The sequence below is a fragment of the Cervus elaphus genome, chromosome 22 (genome assembly GCF_910594005.1).
Source record: "Cervus elaphus chromosome 22, mCerEla1.1, whole genome shotgun sequence".
NCBI classification, from domain to species: Eukaryota; Metazoa; Chordata; class Mammalia; order Artiodactyla; family Cervidae; genus Cervus; species Cervus elaphus.
In genome coordinates this window covers 19,658,123-19,682,925 of record NC_057836.1, presented here as the reverse complement: position 1 = coordinate 19,682,925, position 24,803 = coordinate 19,658,123, and the positions used below count along the sequence as shown (strand labels likewise).

General features: G+C 37.0%; 1 protein-coding gene across 3 annotated transcripts; it reads right to left on the bottom strand.

Moving 5' to 3' along the window:
• Window positions 1–858: 858 nt before the first annotated feature.
• On the bottom strand, window positions 859–11,985 carry KLRF1 (killer cell lectin like receptor F1). Of its 3 annotated transcripts, XM_043881618.1 has the most exons (6): window positions 11,799–11,985; window positions 9,497–9,595; window positions 8,046–8,201; window positions 5,737–5,876; window positions 4,843–4,955; window positions 859–1,251 (listed from the first exon to the last, which is right to left on the bottom strand). In XM_043881618.1, the coding sequence occupies exons 1-6, from the start codon at window positions 11,887–11,889 to the stop codon at window positions 1,143–1,145; spliced, it is 708 nt and encodes a 235-aa protein (XP_043737553.1). In that variant the 5' UTR covers window positions 11,890–11,985; the 3' UTR covers window positions 859–1,142. The 3 variants fall into 3 exon arrangements, 1 of the variants encoding a protein (XP_043737553.1); XR_006336681.1 differs by lacking the exon at window positions 5,737–5,876 and having other exon boundaries at window positions 11,799–11,960; XR_006336682.1 differs by lacking the exons at window positions 859–1,251; window positions 4,843–4,955 and having other exon boundaries at window positions 5,740–5,876; window positions 8,046–8,193; window positions 11,799–11,960.
• Window positions 11,986–24,803: the final 12,818 nt, after the last annotated feature.

Genomic DNA, 24,803 nt, shown 5'->3' with positions numbered 1-24,803 from the left:
ATGTTAGGAGATTAGACAAAGTAACTAAATGCAGAAAATATTTCTGATCTGGATATTTAATTCAAAAGAACATTATTTGATAATTGGCAAATGTTATAGAGACTTAGAGATGGTAGTACTGTGTTAGTATTAATTTGTTGATTGATAATTGTATTTTAATTAAGCAGGTTATTTTTTTTGTAGGAAATACATATAAAAATATCCAATGATACTTGAAATTTTATAATGAAATTCATCAAATTGGCAACTAATTCTCAAAAGGTTTGGGGGAAAGTTAAGTTTTTTTCCCCTGTACATATAGTCTTCTTATAAGTTTGTGATAGCTTCTAAATTTAGATAAAAATTGTATAAACTCAGCAGCAAACCAAAAACACTAACACTTTTTTACTCAGATTATCCAGTTTTAAAGTTTACATCATAGAAATAAAAGTACTACCATTTAAAAAGATATTCAGAATACTGTAGCATAGTTTATAGTAGCAAAAATCTGAAAAAAAAAGTTAAAGTTAATGTTCATCAATAAAGGAGTGTAAAATATAAAGCCATGTGCGTGCATGCTAAGTCGCTTCAGTTGTATCTGACTCTGTGCGACCCTATGGACCACAGCTTGCCAGGCTCCTCTGTCCGTGGGATTCTCCAGACAAGAACACTGAAGTGGGTTGCCATGCCCTCCTCTAGGGGATCTTCCAGACCCAGAGATTGAGCCTGTGTCTCTTCCATCTTCTCTTACATTGGCACACAGGTTCTTTACCACTAGTGCTTCCTGGGAAGCCCCATAGGAAGTCACACTATGATGTAACTCAGAACTACATGAAATTTGCATAGGATATTGTTAACAATAAAAAAAGCAAAATAACAGAAAAGCAGACATAATTTGTTCACATTTGTTGTAAAAGAAAAGGTGAATTACATCATGAATATAAATGTATGGGTTCATTTTGGATTATATTATCACACAAAGAATCAGAGGGTATATTTTAGATTGTTAACATGAGTTACTCTGTGACTAGGACCCATGAACATGACTGAGGGAAATAGAGAAGCCAGGCAGGTGTTTAATTGCAATTTTAAATTCTTATTCCTAAAGATTCATGTTAGATCAACACTTTAATCCTTGATAACTCACTGTCACTTTTAAAATTTTAATATTGGCAAATCCATTTGAAAACACTGTTGCAAGTTTCAGAGTAAATTCCGTTTTCCTTGATGGCAGCACAGCTATTTTCTTGAGCTGGTCCTTTTATGAAAAATCTGAAAAGGAGAAGATAAAGATATTATTCATCATCATTGCTGAAGACATCCATTCTGTTCTCAGTTAAAAACCTCCCTCAATTAAAAGATAACTCAAATATTTAAGGCATTTTCAAATACTTACAGTCACGAAACATATCGATACCTCTGTAACTTAGTATTACTGTCTGTGATAAAGAATTCCAAAATCTGTTTGCAAATGACAGAGCTAAGAAGAAATCTGTGCTCACATTTCTATCCTACTATTCTTTCCATTGTTCAATGTCATCCATTTAGATTAAAAACTGGGAGTAAGTCACATAGGTAGCTCAATAAATCTTTCTTGGCTTTTCATATCCGTTTGTACAATAGTGATACAAATATTTACCTCATTATGTTGTTACAGAGGTTAAATGACTAGATGTTTGTAAAGAACTTAGTACCCAAACTGACCTGCTTGCACTGGTGGTTCAGTGGTAGAACTCTCACCTGCCACAAACTGATCCTAAATAATTTATACATGTATAAATAAGCCCTAAATAAATTATACATGTATCATAATACTTATCCATAAAGCGATGTATTGAATACAATAATGAAGTTATATATAAAATATTGTACTTAGTGATTTATTCTGTTAAGAATTTATTTAAACTTAGAAAAAAAGGATTAAGAAGGGGTCACAGAAAAGATATACATGATTTTCAAAGCTTCCAGAATAATAGCGGAAAAGTAAGCATTGGATTTTCATATTGGAAAATACACCTACATTTGAATTTATATATGTTTACACTTGAATTTTGTATTGAATGTTTTTGAACAAAAATCCCTAGGCATAGTCCAGAGTTAAAACTCAATCCTAAAGGTAGTGTTTAGTGGATTTGGCATGAGGAAGAAACCTAAGTTAGCATCTTCGTAAGTAGCCAATCAGGTCATGTCCAGTGATACAACTTAGATCTCACCCATAATTTTATTCTCCATTCCAAATAATGTCTTCAGTTGACTTCCTTAGATTTATTCATTTAGTGCAGTGAGATAGAAAATGTGTGTGTTTGTCATTCAGTCGTGTTCGACTCTTCACAACCACATGGACTGTAGCTCACCAGGCTCCTCTGTCCATGGAACTCTCCAGGCAAGAATACTGGAGTAGGTTGCTATTCCCTTCTCCAGAGATAGAAAATAAGTAATATCTAATAATTAAACAGGAGTGAAGGGACAATAACACAATAGTATTCATTAACCAATAGTGTTGGTTACCATAGTGAATGTTTTTTGTCACTGCTGTAATCAGCTGTCAAAAATTTAGTGGCTTAAAGCAGCACAAATTTTTTATCTTGCAGTTCTAGATATCAGAAGCTCAAAGCTCATCTTAAAGAACTAGAATCAAGTGTCTTTGAAGCTGTCTGCTGCAGGCACTGGGGAAAAACTTGTTCATTGCCTTTTGCAGGTACTAGAGGTTGCCTGCACTCCTTGGCTATCAGACAACTTGGACTTCTGCAATTATCTTCAAATCTCCTCCAAGTCTACCCCTACTTTATCCCTTTCATAAGGACTTGTGATTACATTGGGCCCACCTGAATAACCAGCATAACACTTCTTTCTCAAGATTATTAATTTAATCACACTCATGAACTCTCTTTTAGACTTAAGGTAACATTCACAGAATTTGGGGATTAGAACATTTAGGGGGACCATTACTTTGCCTACCAACATAGGGATAATATTTGAGTTTACTGTTCCTACTATAGTATAATATAATTTTGTAAATTAATACAAGTGCAGAAAAGCATTCATAAAATTTTTGAAATCTCAATAATCTCCTGCAGCTGCTGAGAGCATTTAGAATTATTTTGTTCTGTCTTGTATTTCTTATTCATTTTTTTAGCATTGTGATGATCTTACAATACAAAAAAAATCATGTAGAGTTTTTTTTTTTAATTACTAAAAATGACTAAAAGATGCATTGATACCAGGGAAGGCACCAAGGGGGAAAAGGGAGAGGATGAGACTGGGAGACTGGGACTGATATACATATACTATTGATACTATGTATAAAATGTATAAAATAGGTAGCTAATGAGAACCTACTGTGTAGCTCCAGGAACTACTCAGGGTTCTGAGGTGACTTAAATGGGAAGGTGCCGGGAGCCATTATGGGGGGTCCCGCCCGTGACGAGGTCATGAAGAAAATACTGGACAGGCAAGGCCATCTGGGATCCCATCCATGACGAGGTCATGAGGAAAAAACCTGACAGGCAAGGCCGTCTAGGATAAGGGGTCCTCCAGGTTGGCCTCAGCCTCTACCCCACCCTGTATCCTCCCCCCCTTCTGCTGTTGTTCTTATTTGCCCTGCTGCGGATTCTTGTGTTTCCTGCTGAGAGTTCTCCTGCTCCTCTTTCATTGAATAAAGACCAACTTAAAATGCTAATTAATAAATCTCCTGGATGCTGGTACACTATGAAGGGGCCAGGGATGAAAGAAATGCTTCAATTCAAACCCTTTTGCTGGCATTCTGGCTTGTTTGATAAATGTGTGCTCCCATTGCAAAAAATGCTCATGATTGTTCTAAACATCCTAAGCACAGTACGCTAACAAAGGAAACTATTAAGCATAGGCCTCTCCGCGGGGTGAGAAAAGCTCCACAAATATGATAGCCACAAATGTGCCTAATAGAAAATAGTTTAGATAGAGATTAGCTGACGACTTCTTGCAGGTAGTTAACTTTTAGACTAAGAGCCTGTTTTGTGCTATATCTGCTGTTTTTGCAGTCCTTCACATTTCTGTTCTGTAAAAAAATGTAATCCTATCTAGTTCCCATAGAGATGATGCCTATTAGAAAGGAAATAGATTAATCACAAGAAAAATAGGGTTGGCTACTGAAGTTGCTTGAGTCACACCAGGTGCAAGCCATAAAATGTTAGCAGGCCTGAAGGCCAAATGATAAGAAAGACTCTTGTGATGAAAAGTATGTGGGTGACATCCTGTTTCTGTTGAAGGTCAAGTTGTTGTAATGTTTTGAGATGACCTGTGTGTAAGCAATGTGCACTTCCCCCAAAAAGATGTTGTTAAGGGCATAAAGGGGCCGTGCAAAAATAAACTTCAGACTCAGCCCCCGAGCTTTGTCTCACTGTCTCTCTTTCATTCACTGACACTGTTCATCCTGAGGGTTCCCCTGGATCCTGCTGGGGCTGGACCCTGGCAGGAAGGAACTCCAAAAATAAGGATGTATACCTGATTCACTTAGGTGTATAATAGACACTAACACACTGTTGTAAAGTAACTATAGTCCAATAAAATTAGTTTTAAAAATAAAAATTAAAAAAGTATTGAGAACTTTGAAAGCAGAAGGCTACATTGTTTTCAGTGTACCTTTCCATATAAAGTGTGAGTAGTTTTTAAAATCAGTAAGTGAACAATCATTATTGTTTTCAAGTCCTTTTGCTTTAAAAACCAGCCAAAATTTGTCATTACTCCAGCCAACATTAATTTTCATCCTTTCAAATTCTTTAGTACAAAAACTATTTGAGTTCATTTTGATATGTTTATAGATGCTTTAAAGAGATAAATTCTCTGATAGAAAATAGATCATATCGTCTTTTGGGAAAGACTCACCTCTTTGAATCCAAAGGAGAATCATCCACCCAGGTCCATGTTCTTTTCAGGGAAGTAAAGTTAAGCCCAATCCACACGTAGTTTGATTGTTTTAGAGTTTTCTGTATAAAAGCCTAAAAAGTAGGAGATGAGTAATTAAATGAACAGGATAGCTTAATGATTTAGACATACTAAGAAAGATTTTAGAATTCTACCGGACAACTCACACTTTACATGAGGACTCTTATCCTAGTCAATCATCTTATTTACACATACATTATATATAATATGGACTTCCCTGGTGGCTCAGCTGGTAAAGAATCCTCCTGCAATGTAGGAGACCTGGGTTCGATCCCTAGGTTGGGAAGATCCCCTGGAGAAGGGAACCGGCTACCCACTTCAGTATTTTGGCCTAGAAAATTTCATGGACTGTATAGTCCATGGAGTTGCAAAGAATCAGACAAGACTGAGCCGCTTTCACTATATATCATGTACCAGGACATACGCTGTGAAGTGAAAGTGAAAGTGGCTCAGTCGTGTTTGACTCTTTGTGACCCCACATAGCCCACCAGGCTCCTCTGCCCATGGAATTTTCCAGGCAAGGATACTGGAGTGGGTACCTGTCCCTTCTCCAGGGAATCTTCCCAACCCAGTAATCGAACCAAGGTCTCCTGCATTTCAGGCAGATTCTTTATCAGCTGAACTACCACTACTTGTAAATTAAACATCAATATTCAGACCATAATTACCCCAAGTCAAGTGAAGCACTGAATTCCAGCTCAGAATTTAAAAGGGCACCAAAAGTTCAGTAGCCAAGATAAAAGATAATTTAATGAAAAGGTGGGAAGAAATTTGAGATAAGTCTTTTAAACTGCAAAGCAGCAAGTATCATAAGCCTGATACTAAACCACTTACCAGTTCAAGTTGGTTCTGAATAATTAGTAGGTGAGATTTTTTCCCCAAACAATATCTATAACTGTCACTCCAACTTTTCATCTCATTAGAGAACCAATAGCACTTTTCTTGATATTTCAGCCATTCTGATGAGCACATTCCTACAAATTGACAGTGAAATACTTGCATATTGTATGAAAAAGAGTAGAGCTATGATAAAATCATAACAAAGTGTTCAGACTCAGACAAGTTATCCCAAATACAAATGAGAGTCCATGAAAATTAAGAAAACTATTTTAAAATATTTCTTTTATATTTTTGTCTGTGTGAGCTCTTCATTGCAGTATGCAAGCTTCTCTTTAGTTGTAGCGTGCAAGCTCAGTAGTTACAGCATGCTAGGCTAGTTGCCCTGGGGCATCAGGAATCCTAGTTCCTCGACAAAGAATCTAAACCAGGTCACCTGCATTGGAACTTAGATTCCTAACCATGGAACCATCAGGGGATGTCCCAAGAAAATTAACTTAGTAAGATGAAGCAAAACCTGTGTGTGTGTGCTAAGTCACTTCAGTTGTGTCTGACTCTTTGCCACCCTATGGACTGTAACCCACCAGGTTCCTCTGTCCATGGGATTCTCCAGGCAAGAATACTGGAGTGGGTGGCCATGCCCTCCTCCAGGAGATCTTCCCCACCCAGGGATAGAACCTGGATCTCTTATGTCTCCTGCATTGTCGGTAGATTTTTACCACTATTGCCACGTGGGAAGTCTGAAGCAAAACCTAGACAGATATAAAGGGATTTTTTTTTCATGTCATAATCTAATATGATTACTAAAATAGCATGTACCAGTCAAGATATATATAGCATTAATGCTATGAGAGATTAACTATTATCTATACCATTTGCTTAGCATTTGCCCACGTAACATTTTAGAAATCTTTCTCATTGTTTTATGTGTGTAAATTGTTCTTTAGTATCTCCTTTTTGATATCAAGTAATATTGAGATGAATAACAATTTTTTACTCTCTTTATAATTGCAGGTCCTTTGAGTTTCTTAAATTTAAATTAAGGTATTCTCAAATCAAAACTGAGACTTTCAGAATAACAATGAAGAAAAATGTAGTATAATATAAAAATATAAGCACAGATCAACATAACTATTCAAACTTGTGGCCTTTACAATCTCTTTATTTTCTGAGATAAAATTTATGTAACATAAAATTCACCATGCTAGCCATTTTAAAGTACAAAAGCCATGGGTTTTAGAACAGTCAAAGGGTGTGCAAACATGATGCACACCTATCTAACTCCAAAATACTTTTCTCACCCCAAAATGAAAAGAGGAGTGTAGGATTTCTCTTTTGGGTGATGAAAATGTTTTGGAAGTAGACAGATATGGTAGTTGCACATTTGAACGTCATAACACCATTGATGTTTAATTTTAAATAATTAAGTTTGTTAACATTACCTCAGTAAGAAAATTTACAGAAAATTAATTTCTTATAGTTCAATTATACAGGATTTAGACTGACTTTAATGAATGCTTAATGGTGTCTATTTGATCTTCTGTTTACCCATCAAAGCTTTCTTACTTTTGAAAAAGTTTCATTACTTAATGAGAAATTAGATAGCCAGAGTATAAAAAAGTGGTAAAATTATGATATTTCAATTGGATGAGGACTTGTACATGTAAACAGACAGGTAATCTGAAAGAAAAGAGTGTTAATAAGTAAATATAATACATATGACATTTTTACATGGGATAAGGAAACTGTAAACTAGTGGATTTCAGAAAAATTTTTTGACAAGTAATTATAAAATAAGTCAACAGTAACTTTTCACATATCAAACTATCAAATAAAAGTCAAAGGTTCAAAGAATAAGTGTTAAAAATTTAAACTAAAAGAAAACTTGAAAATAGGAAGAATAGTTTCCCAAAATTCTGGATGGTTGGAAATTATAACTTTAAAATCATAACAGATAGCCTCTTAGATATAATTACTTTCATCCATTTTGTATTTGAAAAAAAGATAAATGAGACAAAAAAAATAGTTATTTACATCATTCCTTATGATCACAATTAATTTCCCATGTTTATATGTCTCAATATGATTTCAAATTCCTAGAGGGAAGGGCCTTTTTATGTTGTTTTACAGCTCTCCTCCCACAACAAAAAAAAATTAAAATTATGTAAGTCAAGTTTTGAGTAAAAAGTAGATTTATATCATCTTAGTTAATTTAGTCTACTGCATGCCTGTTCAATGGGATTTTTTTTCAAACTTAGAAAGTCCAAAAGATTAAAAGTGATAGAGGCCAAAGTCTTGAGAGATACCTTTATGACCTGTAGCTCTTGAAACACAGTGGCCTGCATCTTTCTCATGTATATTGCCTCTTGTGTCACTGTTGACTTCCAAGTATCCAGTATCATCATGCTGAGTGATGTTTGAATTATATTCTTTTAGACATTTTGGCAGCACTTCCTGAGAAACTTGAAAAGAGGATTATTCTAAGGTTGGGAAAACATCTTCTCTAGGCAATGTCTCAGAGACAAATTCTTCAGAACAATTCAGATGGTTGGAACAAGAAACAACTGAAGGGATAATGATAAATTTTCTTTTAAACCATGTTTGTGTTTAATGAAAAGTGAATTAAATTATTACACAATGAATTCATGCATACAACATGTATTTGCTTAGGATCTATTCTGTGCCAGGCATTGTCCTAAGAACTTGCCATACAATAGTAAATAAAGCAATGTTCTAGTTCTAGGGGTTATACATTCTCTTTCCAAGCTTGCTTTCTTTTTCAAGTGTACCAGCAGGTGCATTTTCATTCCTTTTTTAGTTTATTATTGGAGTATGGTTGCTTTACAAATGTTGTGTTAGCTTCTGTTGTACAGCATAGTGAATTAGCTATGTATATACATATATTCTCTCTCTCTTGAACCTCTCCACCACCATCCCACCCCTCTAGGTCATCACAGAGCACTGAGCTGAGCTCCCTGTGCTATACGGCAGCTTCCCACTAGCTGTCTATTTCACACTTGGTCATGTACATATGCCAATGCTACTCTCTCAATTCGTCACACCCTCTCTTCCCACTCTGTGTCCACAAGTCCATTCTCTACGTCTGCATCTCTATCCCTGCTCTGCAAATAGGTTCATTAGTACCATTTTTCTAGATTTCACATATATATATACATTAATATATAATATTTGTTTTTCTCTTTCTGACTTACTTCACTCTATATGTTGTATTTAGCCCAGTCTACCCTAATTTTTTAAAAATCTGTTCCACTAAAATATGAGATTTCTCACCGTGACTATTCCTTTTCTTTTTTTGAAGGATTTGTAGCAATGTTTGGAGTCTAAAGACTGCTCAGCAAATATTTGGACAAAATCAAGAGTAAACTGAATTCAACCTTAAATAATAATGTATAATTTTTGAAGAAAAATAATGTAATTCAATCTATTCACAGATATCTAAGAAATCTTGAAGTATGATTTCAAATACATTACATACACACACACACTTACATACACTTTTCTCCTAGTAAACTGCATGCCACTTTAGGACCAGATATGTATCTGATTCCAATGCTTAATCAATATGTTACTGCAGGGTATAATATATTGCCTTGTACATAGTTAAATCATTAAATCTTTAAATTTAATCTCATTAAATCTTTGTTAGTATAAAGAAGAATGAATGAATATGAAAAGAGTAATAAGAAACAAGTAAACATTTTTCATATTTTTATTTAATTAAGATCTTTTAACTTACCTAACAGACTCAAGGTGATCAACGTCAAAACCAGAATACCATTTAGTCCTCCAGATATCCCCAACAAGATTTTATATCGGTGTGACATCACAGAACAGTCTGACAAATTAATCACACAAATTAGTTTAGAAAGTACATTCTTGTGAAGTGATGGCAATTGTAATAACAGGATTGTACACAATATGGATTTTGAATATCATAGAATATTAGGCAATAGAAACATAAAACCTAAGGAAACAGAAAAATACATATTTATCTTATTTAGCAATGATACTACTCTGGATGATCAGAACAGTGAGAAGAGAAAAGCTATCTTTGAAGTTGCCAATCCTGATCAAGAAAGAGTGTAATAAACCACACAGAACCGTATTTCAGGGAACTAGTGCACACCTTTTCTCTTATAGTAATATTAACAAAGATAGTAAAATAAGTTTTATCAGAGTTCAATTAAGGAATATTTTACATTTCATAGGTTGCTTTTGGATATTTTGATATAGTACTAATGATAGTCAATACATTTCAACACATGTAATAAAATGCCATTATATTAAAAATCAAACAGATGATTATCAGAAAATGTTAGGATAAAGAGTGTGGAAGCCTATTCAAATTCAACTCAGACTTAATTATTTCTCATAAGTATCATGGGATAACTTTCAAAATATGAATTTGAGGCATGTTAAATTCAGCATTATGAAGAAAATAACATTTTCATTACCCTGAGAAGTGGTATAATTTAACTTAGAAGGTTAGAACACAAGCACTTTACCATCAAAAATAATTGTATTTTAAACAAGCAAAAACCAATGACCTTTAAGAGTGTTCACACAAAAATCTTAAACATATTAGTAGTAGCCAAACATACCATGATCATGTTGAATTTATTCTAGGAATACAAGAGCAGTTCATTAGTAAGAAATCCATTCATCTCACATTCATAGAGCTTGGGGAAAATATATCATCATCTCACAGAAGTAAAAAAAAAACACAAATGATAATATTCACCACTTTATGCTAAAAATTAAAGCTGAAATTGATGGGCACTTTTTCAAGAGAACAGTTCTTTGCCTAATGAAGCTAATATCATACTTAACAGAGACACATCACCAAAATAAAAAGCAAACAAACAAAAAATCAGTATATCGTGAATACAGACTTGAAAGGTGGAAATTCAGCCATGAGTGCTTTGAAGGCTAAATGTCAGAGATAAATGTTCCTTAAGTAGATTGATAAATTAGGAAGCATTTAATATACCATAAAACTACATCTATTTGTTTTTTATTTTGTTGTTTATAATAAAAGTGTCTGCAAAATGTATTATAAAATTATTTGGAAGAACAAACAAGTGAGATAGTTAAGTAAACACTGAAAAAGATAGAAATATAAAATTGTTGATTAGATTGAAATGTCATATGTCTAATTCCCAACTTTACAAAATGTTAGCAAGGTTTACTAAATACCAGCAAAACATATTAATAAATAATGGTTATTAGCATGTGCCACTTAAATTACTAGGAGTTGCAAATTTATTATTTTACACTTTCCTGACCTCATTTTCTGTGCAAAGACACATTTTGGTTTACAGATGCCATCTACAAACTGAATGTGAGAAAAGTTTTCACGGAAGAGCCCCTACATTTTGTAGTCTTTCATGTTAATATCTCTATTGTCCAAACAAGTTTTTTCACTTGGTGAAAAACATATTTTAAAATTTTTGACAAGTTGAATAAAAAGTTGATAATTTAAAATGCCATTATTTTATAAATGGTAAGAAGGTGAATGACCGGCACCAAAGATTCACTTTTTAATTATTAATTTTAACTATATGTGTATATTTCCTGGGTATATCCTTAATAATATGAAGGAGAATATTACTTCAAAGTAAACAGCTGTTAGTCCCATAATGATAAAGAGAAAGAGAGAAAAGATAGATGCAAAGACAGAGAATGGGAAATATCACAAAAATGAAATAGTCCAAGAACAGAAAAAAAAAACAACACAGAATAATGGAAACTATTATCCACATTAATATTAAATGAATATTATTGTTTCATCTCCAAGGTATATCCAACCCTTCTCAACCTCATGGAATGCAGCATGCCAGGCTTGCCTGTCTCACACCACCTCCCAGAATTTGCTCAAGTTCATGTCTATGGCATGGCTCATAGATTTACGAAGTTTCTCAAACCCCTTCACCATGACAAGGCAGTGATCCAAGAAGGGGGATATGAATATTAACTCATAGTAAATCCTCACCCATATTAATCCACAACAATTAAAAAAAAAAACCTGAATTCCATACCTTGACATTTAAATTGAAATGTTTGGATAGAACTCCTTTTCTTCAACTGTATATTCAAGGTCATGTATGTTTCTTCATCTTGCATCTTCATTTGTGAGTGAATGCGTATGTAAAAGTGTATGTTTTGCTTTTTTTTAATATGCAATAAGAGAAGAATAATAAACCCACTGCTAATCAGAGATTGTCCTGAAATGGTCCACTCAAGGTATATACAACAGGTTCACAGTTTCATCCACTGGTGAAAACCTCAAAGGAAATGTTATTTTTAATTTCCGAGCAAAGATAACACATAATTTCTCAACTGTCCACCACACATTGAACTTAATGTTTGTTTATTTTTTTCTTTTAAAACTTCCTCCTGTTAAATTTGTAAAGTCAGGGAAACGAAACTTTTACCCTTCTTAGAGCTGAGTTAATAATAGCTAGTTGGTCTTTTGCATTAGCTTAAATAGGTGAATTTTCAATTATATTCCCAAATAGATGGATGTTTGATTTATTATAGTAGCTTGTAATTACTCAACAGTTAAATTCTTTCCTGATTCTAAAACAACACTGATTATAAATTGTACCAATAATTTAATAGTATAACTTAAAGAAAAAATCACTGACAATCTTTTTTGGCATTCTGAAGACTCATCTAATGTAGAAACAATTTTCAAGAAGAATTTAGGAAACAAATCATATTGTCCAATGACCTTTTCTGGTATTCGAAGAGGTTGCCCAGTATTCGTGAGATAGTACAGATATTTGAGATTTATTTTTCCGCTTAGCTTTAGCGAGGTCTAATCTACATACAATGAAATCCATCCATTGTTGGTACATGACTGGATGATTTTAAACAAATATATAGATGTGTGTGGAGAAGGCAATGGCACCCCACTCCAGTACTCTTGCCTGGAAAATCCCATGGATGGAGGAGCCTGATGGGCTTCCATCCATGGGGTTGCTAAGAGTCGGACACGACTGAGTGACTTCACTTTCACTTTTCACTTTCTTGCTTTGGAGGAGGAAATGGCAACCCACTCCAGTGTTCTTGCCTGGAGAATCCCAGGGATAGGGGAGCCTGGTGGGCTGACGTCTATGGGGTCACACAGAGTCAGACACGCTTGAAGTGACTTAGCAGCAGCAGCAGCATAGATGTGTGTTTCTGACTCTTTGTGACACCATGGAATATAGCCCACCAGGCTCTTCTGTCCATGGGGATTCTGCAGGCAAAAATACTGGAGTGGGTTGCCATGTCCTCCTCCAGGGAATCTTCCCAACCCAGGGGTGCAACCCAGGTCTCAGGCATTACAGGTGGATTCTTTACCATCTGAGCCACCAGGGAAGCCCATAGATGTGTGTTCAGTTCAGTTCAGTCACTCAGTCCTGTCTGACTCTTTGAGACCCCATGAATCACAGCACTCCAGGCCTCCCTGTCCATCACCAACTCTCGGAGTTTACTCAAACTCATGCCCATCGAGTCGGTGATACCATCCAGCCATCTCATCCTCTGTTGTCCCCTTTTCCTCCTGCCCCCAATCCCTCCCAGCATCAGGGTCTTTTCCAGTGAGTCAACTCTTCGCATGAGGTGGCCAAAGTACTGGAGTTTCAGCTTCAGCATCAGTCCTTCCAATGAACACCCAGGACTGATCTCCTTGATGTGTGTAACCATCACCAAATCCAATTTTGGAACTTTTCTATCACTCTAAAACATTCCTCAAGCCCAAACTAAAAAGAGTCCTACAGTTCCAGAAACACTAATTTAATAAGTTGAGATAGAGGAGTTTAAAATGTGGACAACTAAATTCCAAATCTCTGACAATCATAGCAAATCTAGAGTGGAAACCCAAAGGTTTTAGCCGAGAGACTTCAGTGGTGAGACCAAAAACTGTGGAGAGAGAGCTGACTACCCCAGACATCCTGAAAGGAGCACAGCCAGTCCTGGCCTCACAGAAGGACCCAGTGTCCACTAGCCATGACTCCTAACACATTTCTCTATTTTTCTGCTGGGCACCAATTGCACAAAGGCAAGTAGAAGGCACAGGACACTGTCCCTAAGATGAGTCTCCTCAGATGAAGATTAAGATACAGAAGGTTGAGAAGAGAGCTGGAGGGGGAACCAGTGGTATAACATTTGCTATGATCATCTTTTTCAAGTCTGTGTGCTTAGTCTCTCAGTCACCTCTGACTCTTTGTGACCCCATGGGCTGTAGCCTGCCAGGCTCCTCAGTCCATGGGGATTCTCCAGCCTAGAATCCTGGAGTGGCTTGCTATTTAATATTTTCTCCTCCAGGGGCTCTTCCCAACCCCGGGATTGAACCCAGGTCTCCTGCATTGCAGGCAGATTCTTTACCATCTGAGCCACTAGGGAAGCACCCTTTCAATTTTGTAGTAGCTTAATAGTTATTGCATTCAATATTTTCACAGTTACTGCAGTGATATTTTTGTTACTGCTTCTCTATTATACATTTTTTCCACCATGAATCTTCAATTTTGTGGTATGTTTATCAGTAATTAGGCAGACAAAGTGATCTACCCTTTGGATGCCAGTCAACTTCTTTCTTCAGCCATCCTGGAACCTATAAAATGGGAACCTAAAAAACTATCTAAAACAGTTTTGTTTTGTCTAAAACATCAAGGATGGGGACTTCCCTGGTGATCCACTGGTTAAGAATCCACCTTGCAATGCAGGGAACATAGGTTGATTCCTAGTTGGAGAACTAAGATCCCATGTGCTTTGGATCAACTAAGCTCACACAACACAACTAGAGTTTGGGCCACAACAAAATACCCTGCATGACACAATGAAGATACTGCATGCTACAACTAAGACCTGGCACAGCCAAAAAAAAAAAAAAAAAAAAATTCCAAAAAACCAAAATAAAAAATACCGACAAGGTTGGAAGCTATCTAAATACTCAATAATATTGTTGTTCAGTCACTAAGTCATGTCTGACTTTTTGTGGTCCCATGGACTGCAGCATGCCAGGCCTCCCTGTCCTTCACTATCTCCTGGAACTTGCTCAAACTCATGTCCATTAAGTCAGTGATGCCAGCCAACCATCTCATCCTCTGTCATCCCCTTCTCCTCCTGTCCTCAGTCTTTCCCAACATCACAGTCTTTTCCAATGAGTCAGTTCTTCACATCAGGTGGACAAAGTATTGGAGCTTCAGCTTCAGCATCAGTCCTTCCAATGAATATTCAGGACTGATTTCCTTTATGATTGACTGATTTGATATCCTTCTGTCCAAGAGACTCTCAAGAGTCTTCTCCAGCACCACAGTTCGAAAGCATCAATTCTTTGGCACTCAGCCTTCTTTATGGTCCAACTCTCACATCCATACATGACTACTGGAAAAACCGTAGCTTTGACTAGACAGACCTTTGTCAGCAAAGTTATGTCTCTGATCTTTAATATGCTGTCTAGTTTTGTCATAGCTTTTCTTCCAAGGAGCAAGCATCTTTTAATTTCATGACTGCTGTCACTTTCTACAGTGATTTTGGAGCCCAGGAAAGTAAAGTCTGTCACTGTTTCCATTTTTCCCCCCATCTATTTCCATTAAGTGATGGGACCAGATGTCATGATCTTTGTGTTTTGAATGTTGAGTTTTAAGCCAGCTTTTTCACTCTCCTCTTTCACTTTCATCAAAAGGGTCTTCAGTTTCTCTTCACTTTCTGCCATTAGGGTGGTATCATTCGCATATCTGAGGTTGTTGATATTTCTCCCAGCAATCTTGATTCCAGCTTGTGATTCATCCAGCCTGGCATTTTGCATGATGTACACTGCATATATGTTAAATAAACAGGGTGAAAGTATATAAGCTTGACATACTCCTTTTCCAATTTTGAACCAATCTGTTGTTCCACATCTGGTTCATGGAACCCTATGTTGAGCCTGCTCCAGATTTGGAGCCAACAAAGAAACCAGCAAGTTTAATGGGCTCCTCCTGATACCCTTCTCTCTCTAGCATCTCTTAACCTGGGACCACAGGAATGAGTGAAAATGAGGGGAGCAGAAATAAATATGTGGGAAAGTGTTGCAGGACCAGACACTTTAAATGCTCTTATTTTTAACCAGTGTTTTATTTTTTAATTAATTTTTATTGGAGCATAGTTGCTTTAAATGTTGTGTTAGTTTCTGCTGTGCAGCAAAGTGAATCAGCTCTACGTATACATACATCCCCTCCCTTTTGGATTTTCTTCCCATTTAGGTCACCACAGAGCACCGAGCAGAGTTCCCTGAGCTATGCAGGACGTTCTCGTTTGTTTTCTATTTTATACATAGTAGTGAGTATGTGTCAATTCCAGTCTCCCAGCTCATTCCACTTCTCCCCGTTTCCCTTCTTGGTGTCCTTTCATTTGTTCTCTATGTCTGTATCTCCATTTCTGTTTTGCAAATAAGATCATCTATATCATTTGTTTCTAGATTACACAGATATGTATTCACATAAAACTTCTGTTTTCCTAGTTCTGACTTACTTCGCTCTGGAGGACAGTCTCTAGGTACACCCACATCTACAAATGATCCATTTTCACCCCTTTTTTCAAATGCTTCTTTTTGATTCTACATTTATACTCTAAATGCTCTTTTTTTTTTTTTTTCTCTTGGATTGCTTCTGGGGACTTTTCGGAAGTTCTGCTTCTGAGGAGCTTTTTCTGCAGTTACCTTATGTGGATGGTGTTTCCTTTGGCAGTCCTACTTGGGAATCATGGTATTGCATCCACACAACTCTCTATATGCCATTTTCTGCTTCCTACCCTAGACTCCCAGGATCTTCTCATTAAGGTTGACTTTCCATGGCAAGAAGAAACTTAAAGTGAATTTCATTTCTGGATTCTAAATGGCTGGTTCCTTTCCATAGGATCCACACCTAGCCCAAGAAAAAGATTCAGTCTTACTGTTGGTGGGAGGGCAGGTTACTCTCATCACATCCACTTTTACTCTGTGGTTATATGTAATTCTAATTGCGCATCCTTTCACACTGAAATCACCAGTGTCTGAATCTTCCAAATCTCTAAGAACACTGCCTATATGTGTCAGAATTCTCACCTGGCTTAAGGCAAAAAAGAAGTTCTTCTGCTTTCAATCACGGAAGGATGTGGGCAGGAGGGGTGTGGCATGTGAAGTACACTGACTACTCTCCCCAAATAATTCTCGCTTCTCAATTTCTGAACACTCATAAACATTTTTCCCCCAGTGGATTTCTTTACTTCCTTTCTTCTTCTTCCTTTTTTTTTTTTTTTTTTTTTGGCTGAGGAAAGAAACTTAACTTGAGGTCTATCTGCAACAGAATTTTAAGTATACAATACAGTACTAACTACACTACACTATTGTGAAGCACATCTGTAAAACATTTATTTTGCGTAACTGAAGCTTTATAGTTTTGAAAGAAGAATTTAATTTTTTAGGAAAAAAAAACTAATTTCAAAGAATAGAATCATCCAGTGTGTGCTCTCAGTCTACAATGTAATTAAACTAGATGTTATTTTAAAAGATAACTAGAAAATCCCAACTATGTGGAAATTAAATAGCATACTCCTTTTTTAAAAATTTTATTGGATATAGTTGATTTACAATGTTGTGCTGGTTTCAGGTGTACAGAAAATTGATTCAGTTATATGTAGCAGATATTCATTCTCTTTAAGACTCTTTTCTTAAATAGATAATCCCAGAATACTGAGTAGAATTCCTTGTCCTTGTTGATTGTCTATCTTATATAATATATCATGGCATGTGTGTTCATTCCAGCTACTGATTTATCCCCTCCTCCCCATGTTTCCCCTTGGGTAACCATAAGTTTGTTTTCAATGTCTGTAAGTTTGATTCTGTTCTGCAAATAAGTTCATTTGTTTCTTTCTCTCTCTCTCTTTTTTTTTTGGGGGGGGGGGGGGGCGCTATGCTGGCCCTTCGGTGTGGCATGCAGGCTTTTTCTTGCATCATGCAGACTTCTCTAGTTTTGGCATACAGGTTTAGTTTCCCAGTGGCGTATGGGATCTTAGTTCCATGACCAGGAATCAAACCTGTATATCTTGCATTGGAAGGTGGATTCTTAACTTCCATACCACCAGGGAAGTCCCAATTTGTTTCTTTCTTTCTTTTTTTTTTTAATTGCATTCTACATATGAGTGATGTAATATGATATTTGCCTTCCTCCATCTGACTTTCTTCACTTAGTATGATAATCTCTAGGTTCATCCATGTTGCTGCAAATTACATTATTTCATTTCTTTTTATGGCTGAGTAATATTTCATTGTATATATAGCACCACATCTTCTTTATCCATCCTCTGTGAATGGACATTTAAGTTGATTTCATGTCCTGACTATTGTAAATAGTGCTGCTATGAACATTAGGGCACATGTATTTTTCAAATTATGATTTTATCAAGATATATACCCAGGAATGGGATTGCTGGATATTATAGTAGTTCCACTTTTAGTTTTTTTAAGGAGCCTCCATACTGTTCTCCATAGTGGTTGTAACAATATACATTCATATCAACTGTATAGGAGGGTTCCCTTTTCTCTAAATAACACATGGATCAAAGAAAAGTCTCAAGAGAAATTTAAAATATTTGAACTAAATGAAAATAAAAGAGACCTTATCAAAACTAGTGAGATGCAACAAAATCAGAACCATCTCTGATTCTGAATAATCAGAATTATCAGAATGAATCAGGATGGATGATCTTTATTTCTTTCCAAGGCAAATCATTCAATATCATAGTAGTCCAAGTCTATGCTCCAATAAGTAATTCTGTGGAAGCTGAAGCTGAGCAGTTCTATGAAGACCTACAAGATCTTCTCGAGCTAACATCAAAAAAAGATGTCCTTTTCATCATAGGGGACTGGAATACCAAGGTAGGAAATCAAGAGATACCTGGAGTAACAGGAAAAGTTGGCGTTGGGGTACAAAATGAAGCAACGCAAAGGTTAGCAGAGTTTTTCCAAGAGAACACATTGGTCATAGCAAACACCTTCTTCCAATAACACAAGAGAAGACTACACATGGACATCACCAGATGGTCAATACCAAAATCAGATTGATGATCTTCTTTGCGGCCAAAGATGGATGTATGACAGCTCTATACAGTCAGCAAAAACAAGACCAGGAGCTGACTGTGGCTCAGATCATGAACTCCTTATTGCAAAATTCAGACGTAAATAGAAGAAAGTAGGGAAAACCACTAAACAATTCAGGTATGACCTAAATCAATTCCCTTATGATTATACAGTGGAAGTGACAAGTAGATTCAAGGGATTAGATCTGATAGACAGAGTCCCTGAAGAACTATGGATGAAGGTCTATAACATTATACAGGAGGCAGTGATCAAGACAATCCCCAGGAAAAAGAAATGCAAAAAGGCAAGATGGTCATCTGAGGAGGCCTTAAAAATAGCTGAGAAAAGAAGAAAAGGGAAAGGGAAAGGAGAAAAGGAAAGATATAAGCATCTGAATGCAGAGTTCCAAAGAATGGCAAAGAGAGACAAGAAAGCCTTCCTCAGTGAACAAGGCAAAGAAATAGAGGAAAACAATAGAATGGGAAAGACTAGAGATCTCTTCAAAAAATTAGAGATACTAAGGGAACATTTCAGGCAAGGATGGACACAATAAAGGAGAGAAATGGTATGTACCTAAGAGAAGCAGAAGATATTAAGAAGAGGTGGCAAGAATACACAGAACTATACAAAAAAGATTTTACTGACCCAGATATTCACGATGGTGTGATCACTCACCTAGAGCCAGACATCGTGGAATGTGAAGTCAAGGGGGCCTTCGGAAGCATCACTATGAACAAAGCTAGTGGAGCTGATGGAATTCCAGTTGAGCTATTTCAAATCCTAAAAGATGATACTGTGAAAGTACTGCACTCAATATGTCAGCAAATTTGGAAAACTCAGCAGTGGCCACAAGATTGGAAGAGGTCAGTTTTCATTCCAACGCCTAAGAAAGGCAATCTCAAAGAATGCTCAAACTACCGCACAATTGTACTCAGTTCACACACTAGCAAAGTAATGCTCAAAATTCTCCAAGCCAGGCTTCAGCAGTACATGAACCATGAACTTCCAGATGTTCAAACTGGATTTGGAAAAGTGAGAGGAACTAGAGATCGAATTGTCAACATTCATTGGATCATCAAAAAGTCAAGAAAGTTCCAGAAAAATATCTATTTCTGCTTTATTGACTATGCCAAAGCCTTTGACTGTATGGATCACCACAAACTGTGGAATATTCTTCAAGAGATGAGAGAACCTGACCACCTTACCTGCCTCCTGAGAAATCTGTATGCAAGTCAGGAAGCAACAGTTAGAACTGGATGTGGAACAACAGACTGGTTCCAAGTTGGGAAAGGAGTACACCTAGGCTGAATATTGTCATCCTGCTTGTTTAATTTATAGGCATATTATATCATGTGAATTGCCAGGATGGATGAAGCACAAGCTGGAATCAACATTGCTGGGAGAAATATCAATAACCTCAGATATGCAGGTGACCATACTCTTATGGCAGAAAGCGAAGAAGAACTAAAGAGCCTCTTGATGAAAGTGAAAGAGGAGAGTGAAAAAGCTGGCTTAAAACTCAACGTTCAAAAAAGATCACGGACAAGATCATGGCATCTTGTCCCATCATTTCATGGGAAATAGATGGGGAAACAATGGAAACAGTGACAGACATTTTTGGGGGTTCCAATATCACTGCAGATGGTAACTGCAACCGTGAAATTAAAGATGCTTGCTCCTTGAAAGAAAAACTATGACCAACCTAGACAGCATATTAAAAAACAGAGACAAAAAAAAAAAAAAAAAAAAAAAAACAGAGACATTAGTTTGCCAACAAAGGTCTGTCTAGTCAAAGCTATGGTTTTTCCCGTAGTCATGTATGGATGTGAGAGTTGGACTCTGAAGAAAGCTGAGCTCCAAAGAATTGATTCTTTTGAACTGTGTTGTTGAAGAAGACTCTTGAGAGTCCTTTGGACTGCAAGGAGATCCAACCAGTCAATTCTAAAGGAAATCAGTCCTGAATATTCATTGGGAGGACATGCTGAGGCTAAAACTCCAATGCTTTGGCCACTTGATGTGAATAACTCATTTTGAAAAGATCCTGATGCTGGGAAAAATTGAAGGCAGGAGGAAAAGTGGATGACAGAGGATGAGATGGCTGAATGGCATCACTGACTCTATGGACATGATTTTGATCAAGCTCCAGGATAGTGGAGCTATTGGTGATAGACTGGAAAGCTGCCGTGCTGCAGTCTATGGGTTCTCAAAGTGCTGGACATGATTGAATGACTGAACTGAACAAAATCAGTCCTTAGAAGGAAATTTATATAATTGAGTGTGTATATTAGACAAGATGAGGCTTCCCAGGTGATGCAGGTTAAGAAACTGCCTGCCAGTTTTGGAGACTAAGACACACGGGTTCCACCCCCACATCTGAAAGATCCCCTGGAGGAGGGCTTGGCAACTCACTCCAATATTCTTGCCTGGATAATCCATGTACAGAGGATCCTGGTGGGCTACAGTCCATAAGGTCACACAGAGTCAGACAACACTGAAACGAATCAGCATGCATGCACATTAGAAAGGAAGAGAAATTTAAAATGAATAATCTAAGTTTCCACCCTAGAAAACTAGCATGGGGGGAGAAAAACTCAAGACCAGCAGAAGAAAAGAATTAATAAGAAATAGAGCAGAAATCAATGACATTAGAAACAGGACATGAATATAAAAACACAATGAAACCAAGAGCTGGCTCTTTGGAAATATCAATAAACCTGATAAACCTCTGACCTGGCTAAGAAAAACAAACAGACAAAATTTACTAATATAAAAAATGTAGTAGGGGACATCACTATAGAGTCCATGGACATCAAATGATGATACAAGAGAAGTATGAATAACGTTAAGTTTACAAACCTGATTATCTAAATGAGGTAGGCCAAGCTATTGAAAGATACAATCTTCCAAAACTCCAAAATGAAGAAATGACTGGATATGAAGATAAGATTTGCTGAAAATATTCTGTTTGGCAAAGGAAGATATTTTCATAGAGAACAACATGAGAATCATCACTTCATTCTCCTCCCAGATGGGTTTATCTCACAATCACAGGGCAGCAGGTTCTTTCTGTCAGTCAGTTCAGTTCAGTGGCTCAGTTGTGTCCGACTCTGCGACCCCATGAATCGCAGCACGCCAGGCCTCCCTGTCCATCACCAACTTCTGGAGTTTACTCAAACCCATGTCCATCGAGTCAGTGTTGGCATCCAGCCATCTCATTCTCTGTCGTCTGCTTCTACTCCTGCCCCCAATCCCTCCCAGCATCTGGGTCTCTTCCAATGAGTCAACTCTTCACATCAGGTGGCCAAAGTACTGGAGTTTCAGCTTCAACATCAGTCCTTCCAATGAATACCCGGGACTGATCTCCTTTAGGATGGACTGGTTGGATCTCCTTGCAGTCCAAGGGACTCCCAAGAGTCTTCTCCGACACCATAGTTCAAAAGCATCAATTCTTTGGTGCTCAGCTTTCTTCACAGTCCAACTCTCACATCCATACATGCCCACTGGAAAAACCATAGCCATGACTAGATGGACCTTTGTTGGCAAAGTAATGTCTCTGCTTTTTAATATGCCGTCTAGGTTGGTCATAACTTTCCTTCCAAGGAGCAAGCATTTTTTTTTTTTTTTAATTTTTTTTATTAGTTGGAGGCTAATTACTTCACAACATTTCAGTGGGTTTTGTCATACATTGATATGAATCAGCCATAGATTTACACTTATTCCCCATCCCGATCCCCCCTCCCACCTCCCTCTCCACCCGATTCCTCTGGGTCTTCCCAGTGTACCAGGCCCGAGCACTTCTCTCATGCATCCCACCTGGGCTGGTGATCTGTTTCACCATAGATAGTATACATGCTGTTCTTTTGAAACATCCCACCCTCACCTTCTCCCACAGAGTTCAAAAGTCTGTTCTGTATTTCTGTGTCTCTTTTTCTGTTTTGCATATAGGGTTATCGTTACCATCTTTCTAAATTCCATATATATGTGTTAGTATGCTGTAATGTTCTTTATCTTTCTGGCTTACTTCACTCTGTATAAGGGGCTCCAGTTTCATCCATCTCATTAGGACTGGTTCAAATGAATTCTTTTTGACGGCTGAGTAATATTCCATGGTGTATATGTACCACAGCTTCCTTATCCATTCATCTGCTGATGGGCATCTAGGTTGCTTCCACGTCCTGGCTATTATAAACAGTGCTGCGATGAACATTGGGGTGCACGTGTCTCTTTCAGATCTGGTTTCCTCAGTGTGTATGCCCAGAAGTGGCATTGCTGGGTCATATGGCAGTTCTATTTCCAGTTTTTTAAGGAATCTCCACACTGTTTTCCATAGTGGCTGTACTAGTTTGCATTCCCACCAACAGTGTAAGAGGGTTCCCTTTTCTCCACACCCTCTCCAGCATTTATTGCTTGTAGACTTTTGGATAGCAGCCATCCTGACTGGTGTGTAATGGTACCTCATTGTGGTTTTGATTTGCATTTCTCTAATAACGAGTGATGTTGAGCACCTTTTCATGTGTTTGTTAGCCATCTGTATGTCTTCTTTGGAGAAATGTCTGTTTAGTTCTCTGGCCCATTTTTTGATTGGGTCATTTATTTTTCTGGAATTGAGCTGCAGGAGTTGCTTGTATATTTTTGAGATTAATCCTTTGTCTGTTTCTTCATTTGCTATTATTTTCTCCCAATCTGACGGCTGTCTTTTCACCTTACTTATAGTTTCCTTTGTAGTGCAAAAGCTTTTAAGTTTCATTAGGCCCCATTTGTTTAGTTTTGCTTTTATTTCCAATATTCTGGGAGGTGGGTCATAGAGGATCTTGCTGTGATTTATGTCGGAGAGTGTTTTGCCTATGTTCTCCTCTAGGAGTTTTATAGTTTCTGGTCTTACATTTAGATCTTTAATCCATTTTGAGTTTATTTTTGTGTATGGTGTTAGAAAGTGTTCTAGTTTCATTCTTTTGCAAGTGGTTGACCAGTTTTCCCAGCACCACTTGTTAAAGAGGTTGTCTTTTTTCCATTGTATATCCTTGCCTCCTTTGTCAAAGATAAGGTGTCCATAGGTCCGTGGATTTATCTCTGGGCTTTCTATTCTGTTCCATTGGTCTATATTTCTGTCTTTGTGCCAGTACCACACTGTCTTGATGACTGTGGCTTTGTAGTAGAGTCTGAAGTCAGGCAGGTTGATTCCTCCAGTTCCATTCTTCTTTTTCAAGATTACTTTGGCTATTCGAGGTTTTTTGTATTTCCATACAAATTGTGAAATTCTTTGGTCTAGTTCTGTGAAAAATACCGTTGGTAGCTTGATAGGGATTGCATTGAATCTATAGATTGCTTTGGGTAGAATAGCCATTTTGACAATATTGATTCTTCCAATCCATGAACACGGTATGTTTCTCCATCTGTTTGTGTCCTCTTTGATTTCTTTCATCAGTGTTTTATAGTTTTCTATGTATAGGTCTTTTGTTTCTTCAGGTAGATATACTCCTAAGTATTTTATTCTTTTAGTTGCAATGGTGAATGGTATTGTTTCCTTAATTTCTCTTTCTGTTTTTTCATTGTTAGTATATAGGAATGCAAGGGATTTCTGTGTGTTAATTTTATATCCTGCAACTTTACTATATTCATTGATTAGCTCTAGTAATTTTCTGGTAGAGTCTTTAGGGTTTTCTATGTGGAGGATCATGTCATCTGCAAACAGTGAGAGTTTCACTTCTTCTTTTCCTATCTGGATTCCTTTTACTTCTTTTTCTGCTCTGATTGCTGTGGCCAAAACTTCCAACACTATGTTGAACAGTAGTGGTGAGAGTGGGCACCCTTGTCTTGTTCCTGATTTCAGGGGAAATGCTTTCAATTTTTCACCATTGAGGGTGATGCTAGGAGCAAGCATTTTTGAATTTCATGGCTGCAATCACCATCTGCAGTGATTTTGGAACCCCCCCCCAAAATAAACTCTGACACTGTTTCC

Bases quoted from the DNA above. Each gene is read 5' to 3' on its own strand.
- KLRF1 (XM_043881618.1), bottom strand. From the start codon at position 11,889: ATGAAGATGCAAGATGAAGAAACATACATGACCTTGAATATACAGTTG. The intron at 9,596-11,798 runs GTATGGAATTCA...TTAATTTGTCAG, and splicing joins ATTTCAATTTAAATGTCAAG to ACTGTTCTGTGATGTCACAC. The intron at 4,956-5,736 runs GTAAGTGGTTTA...CCTACTTTTTAG, and splicing joins TTCAGAACCAACTTGAACTG to GCTTTTATACAGAAAACTCT.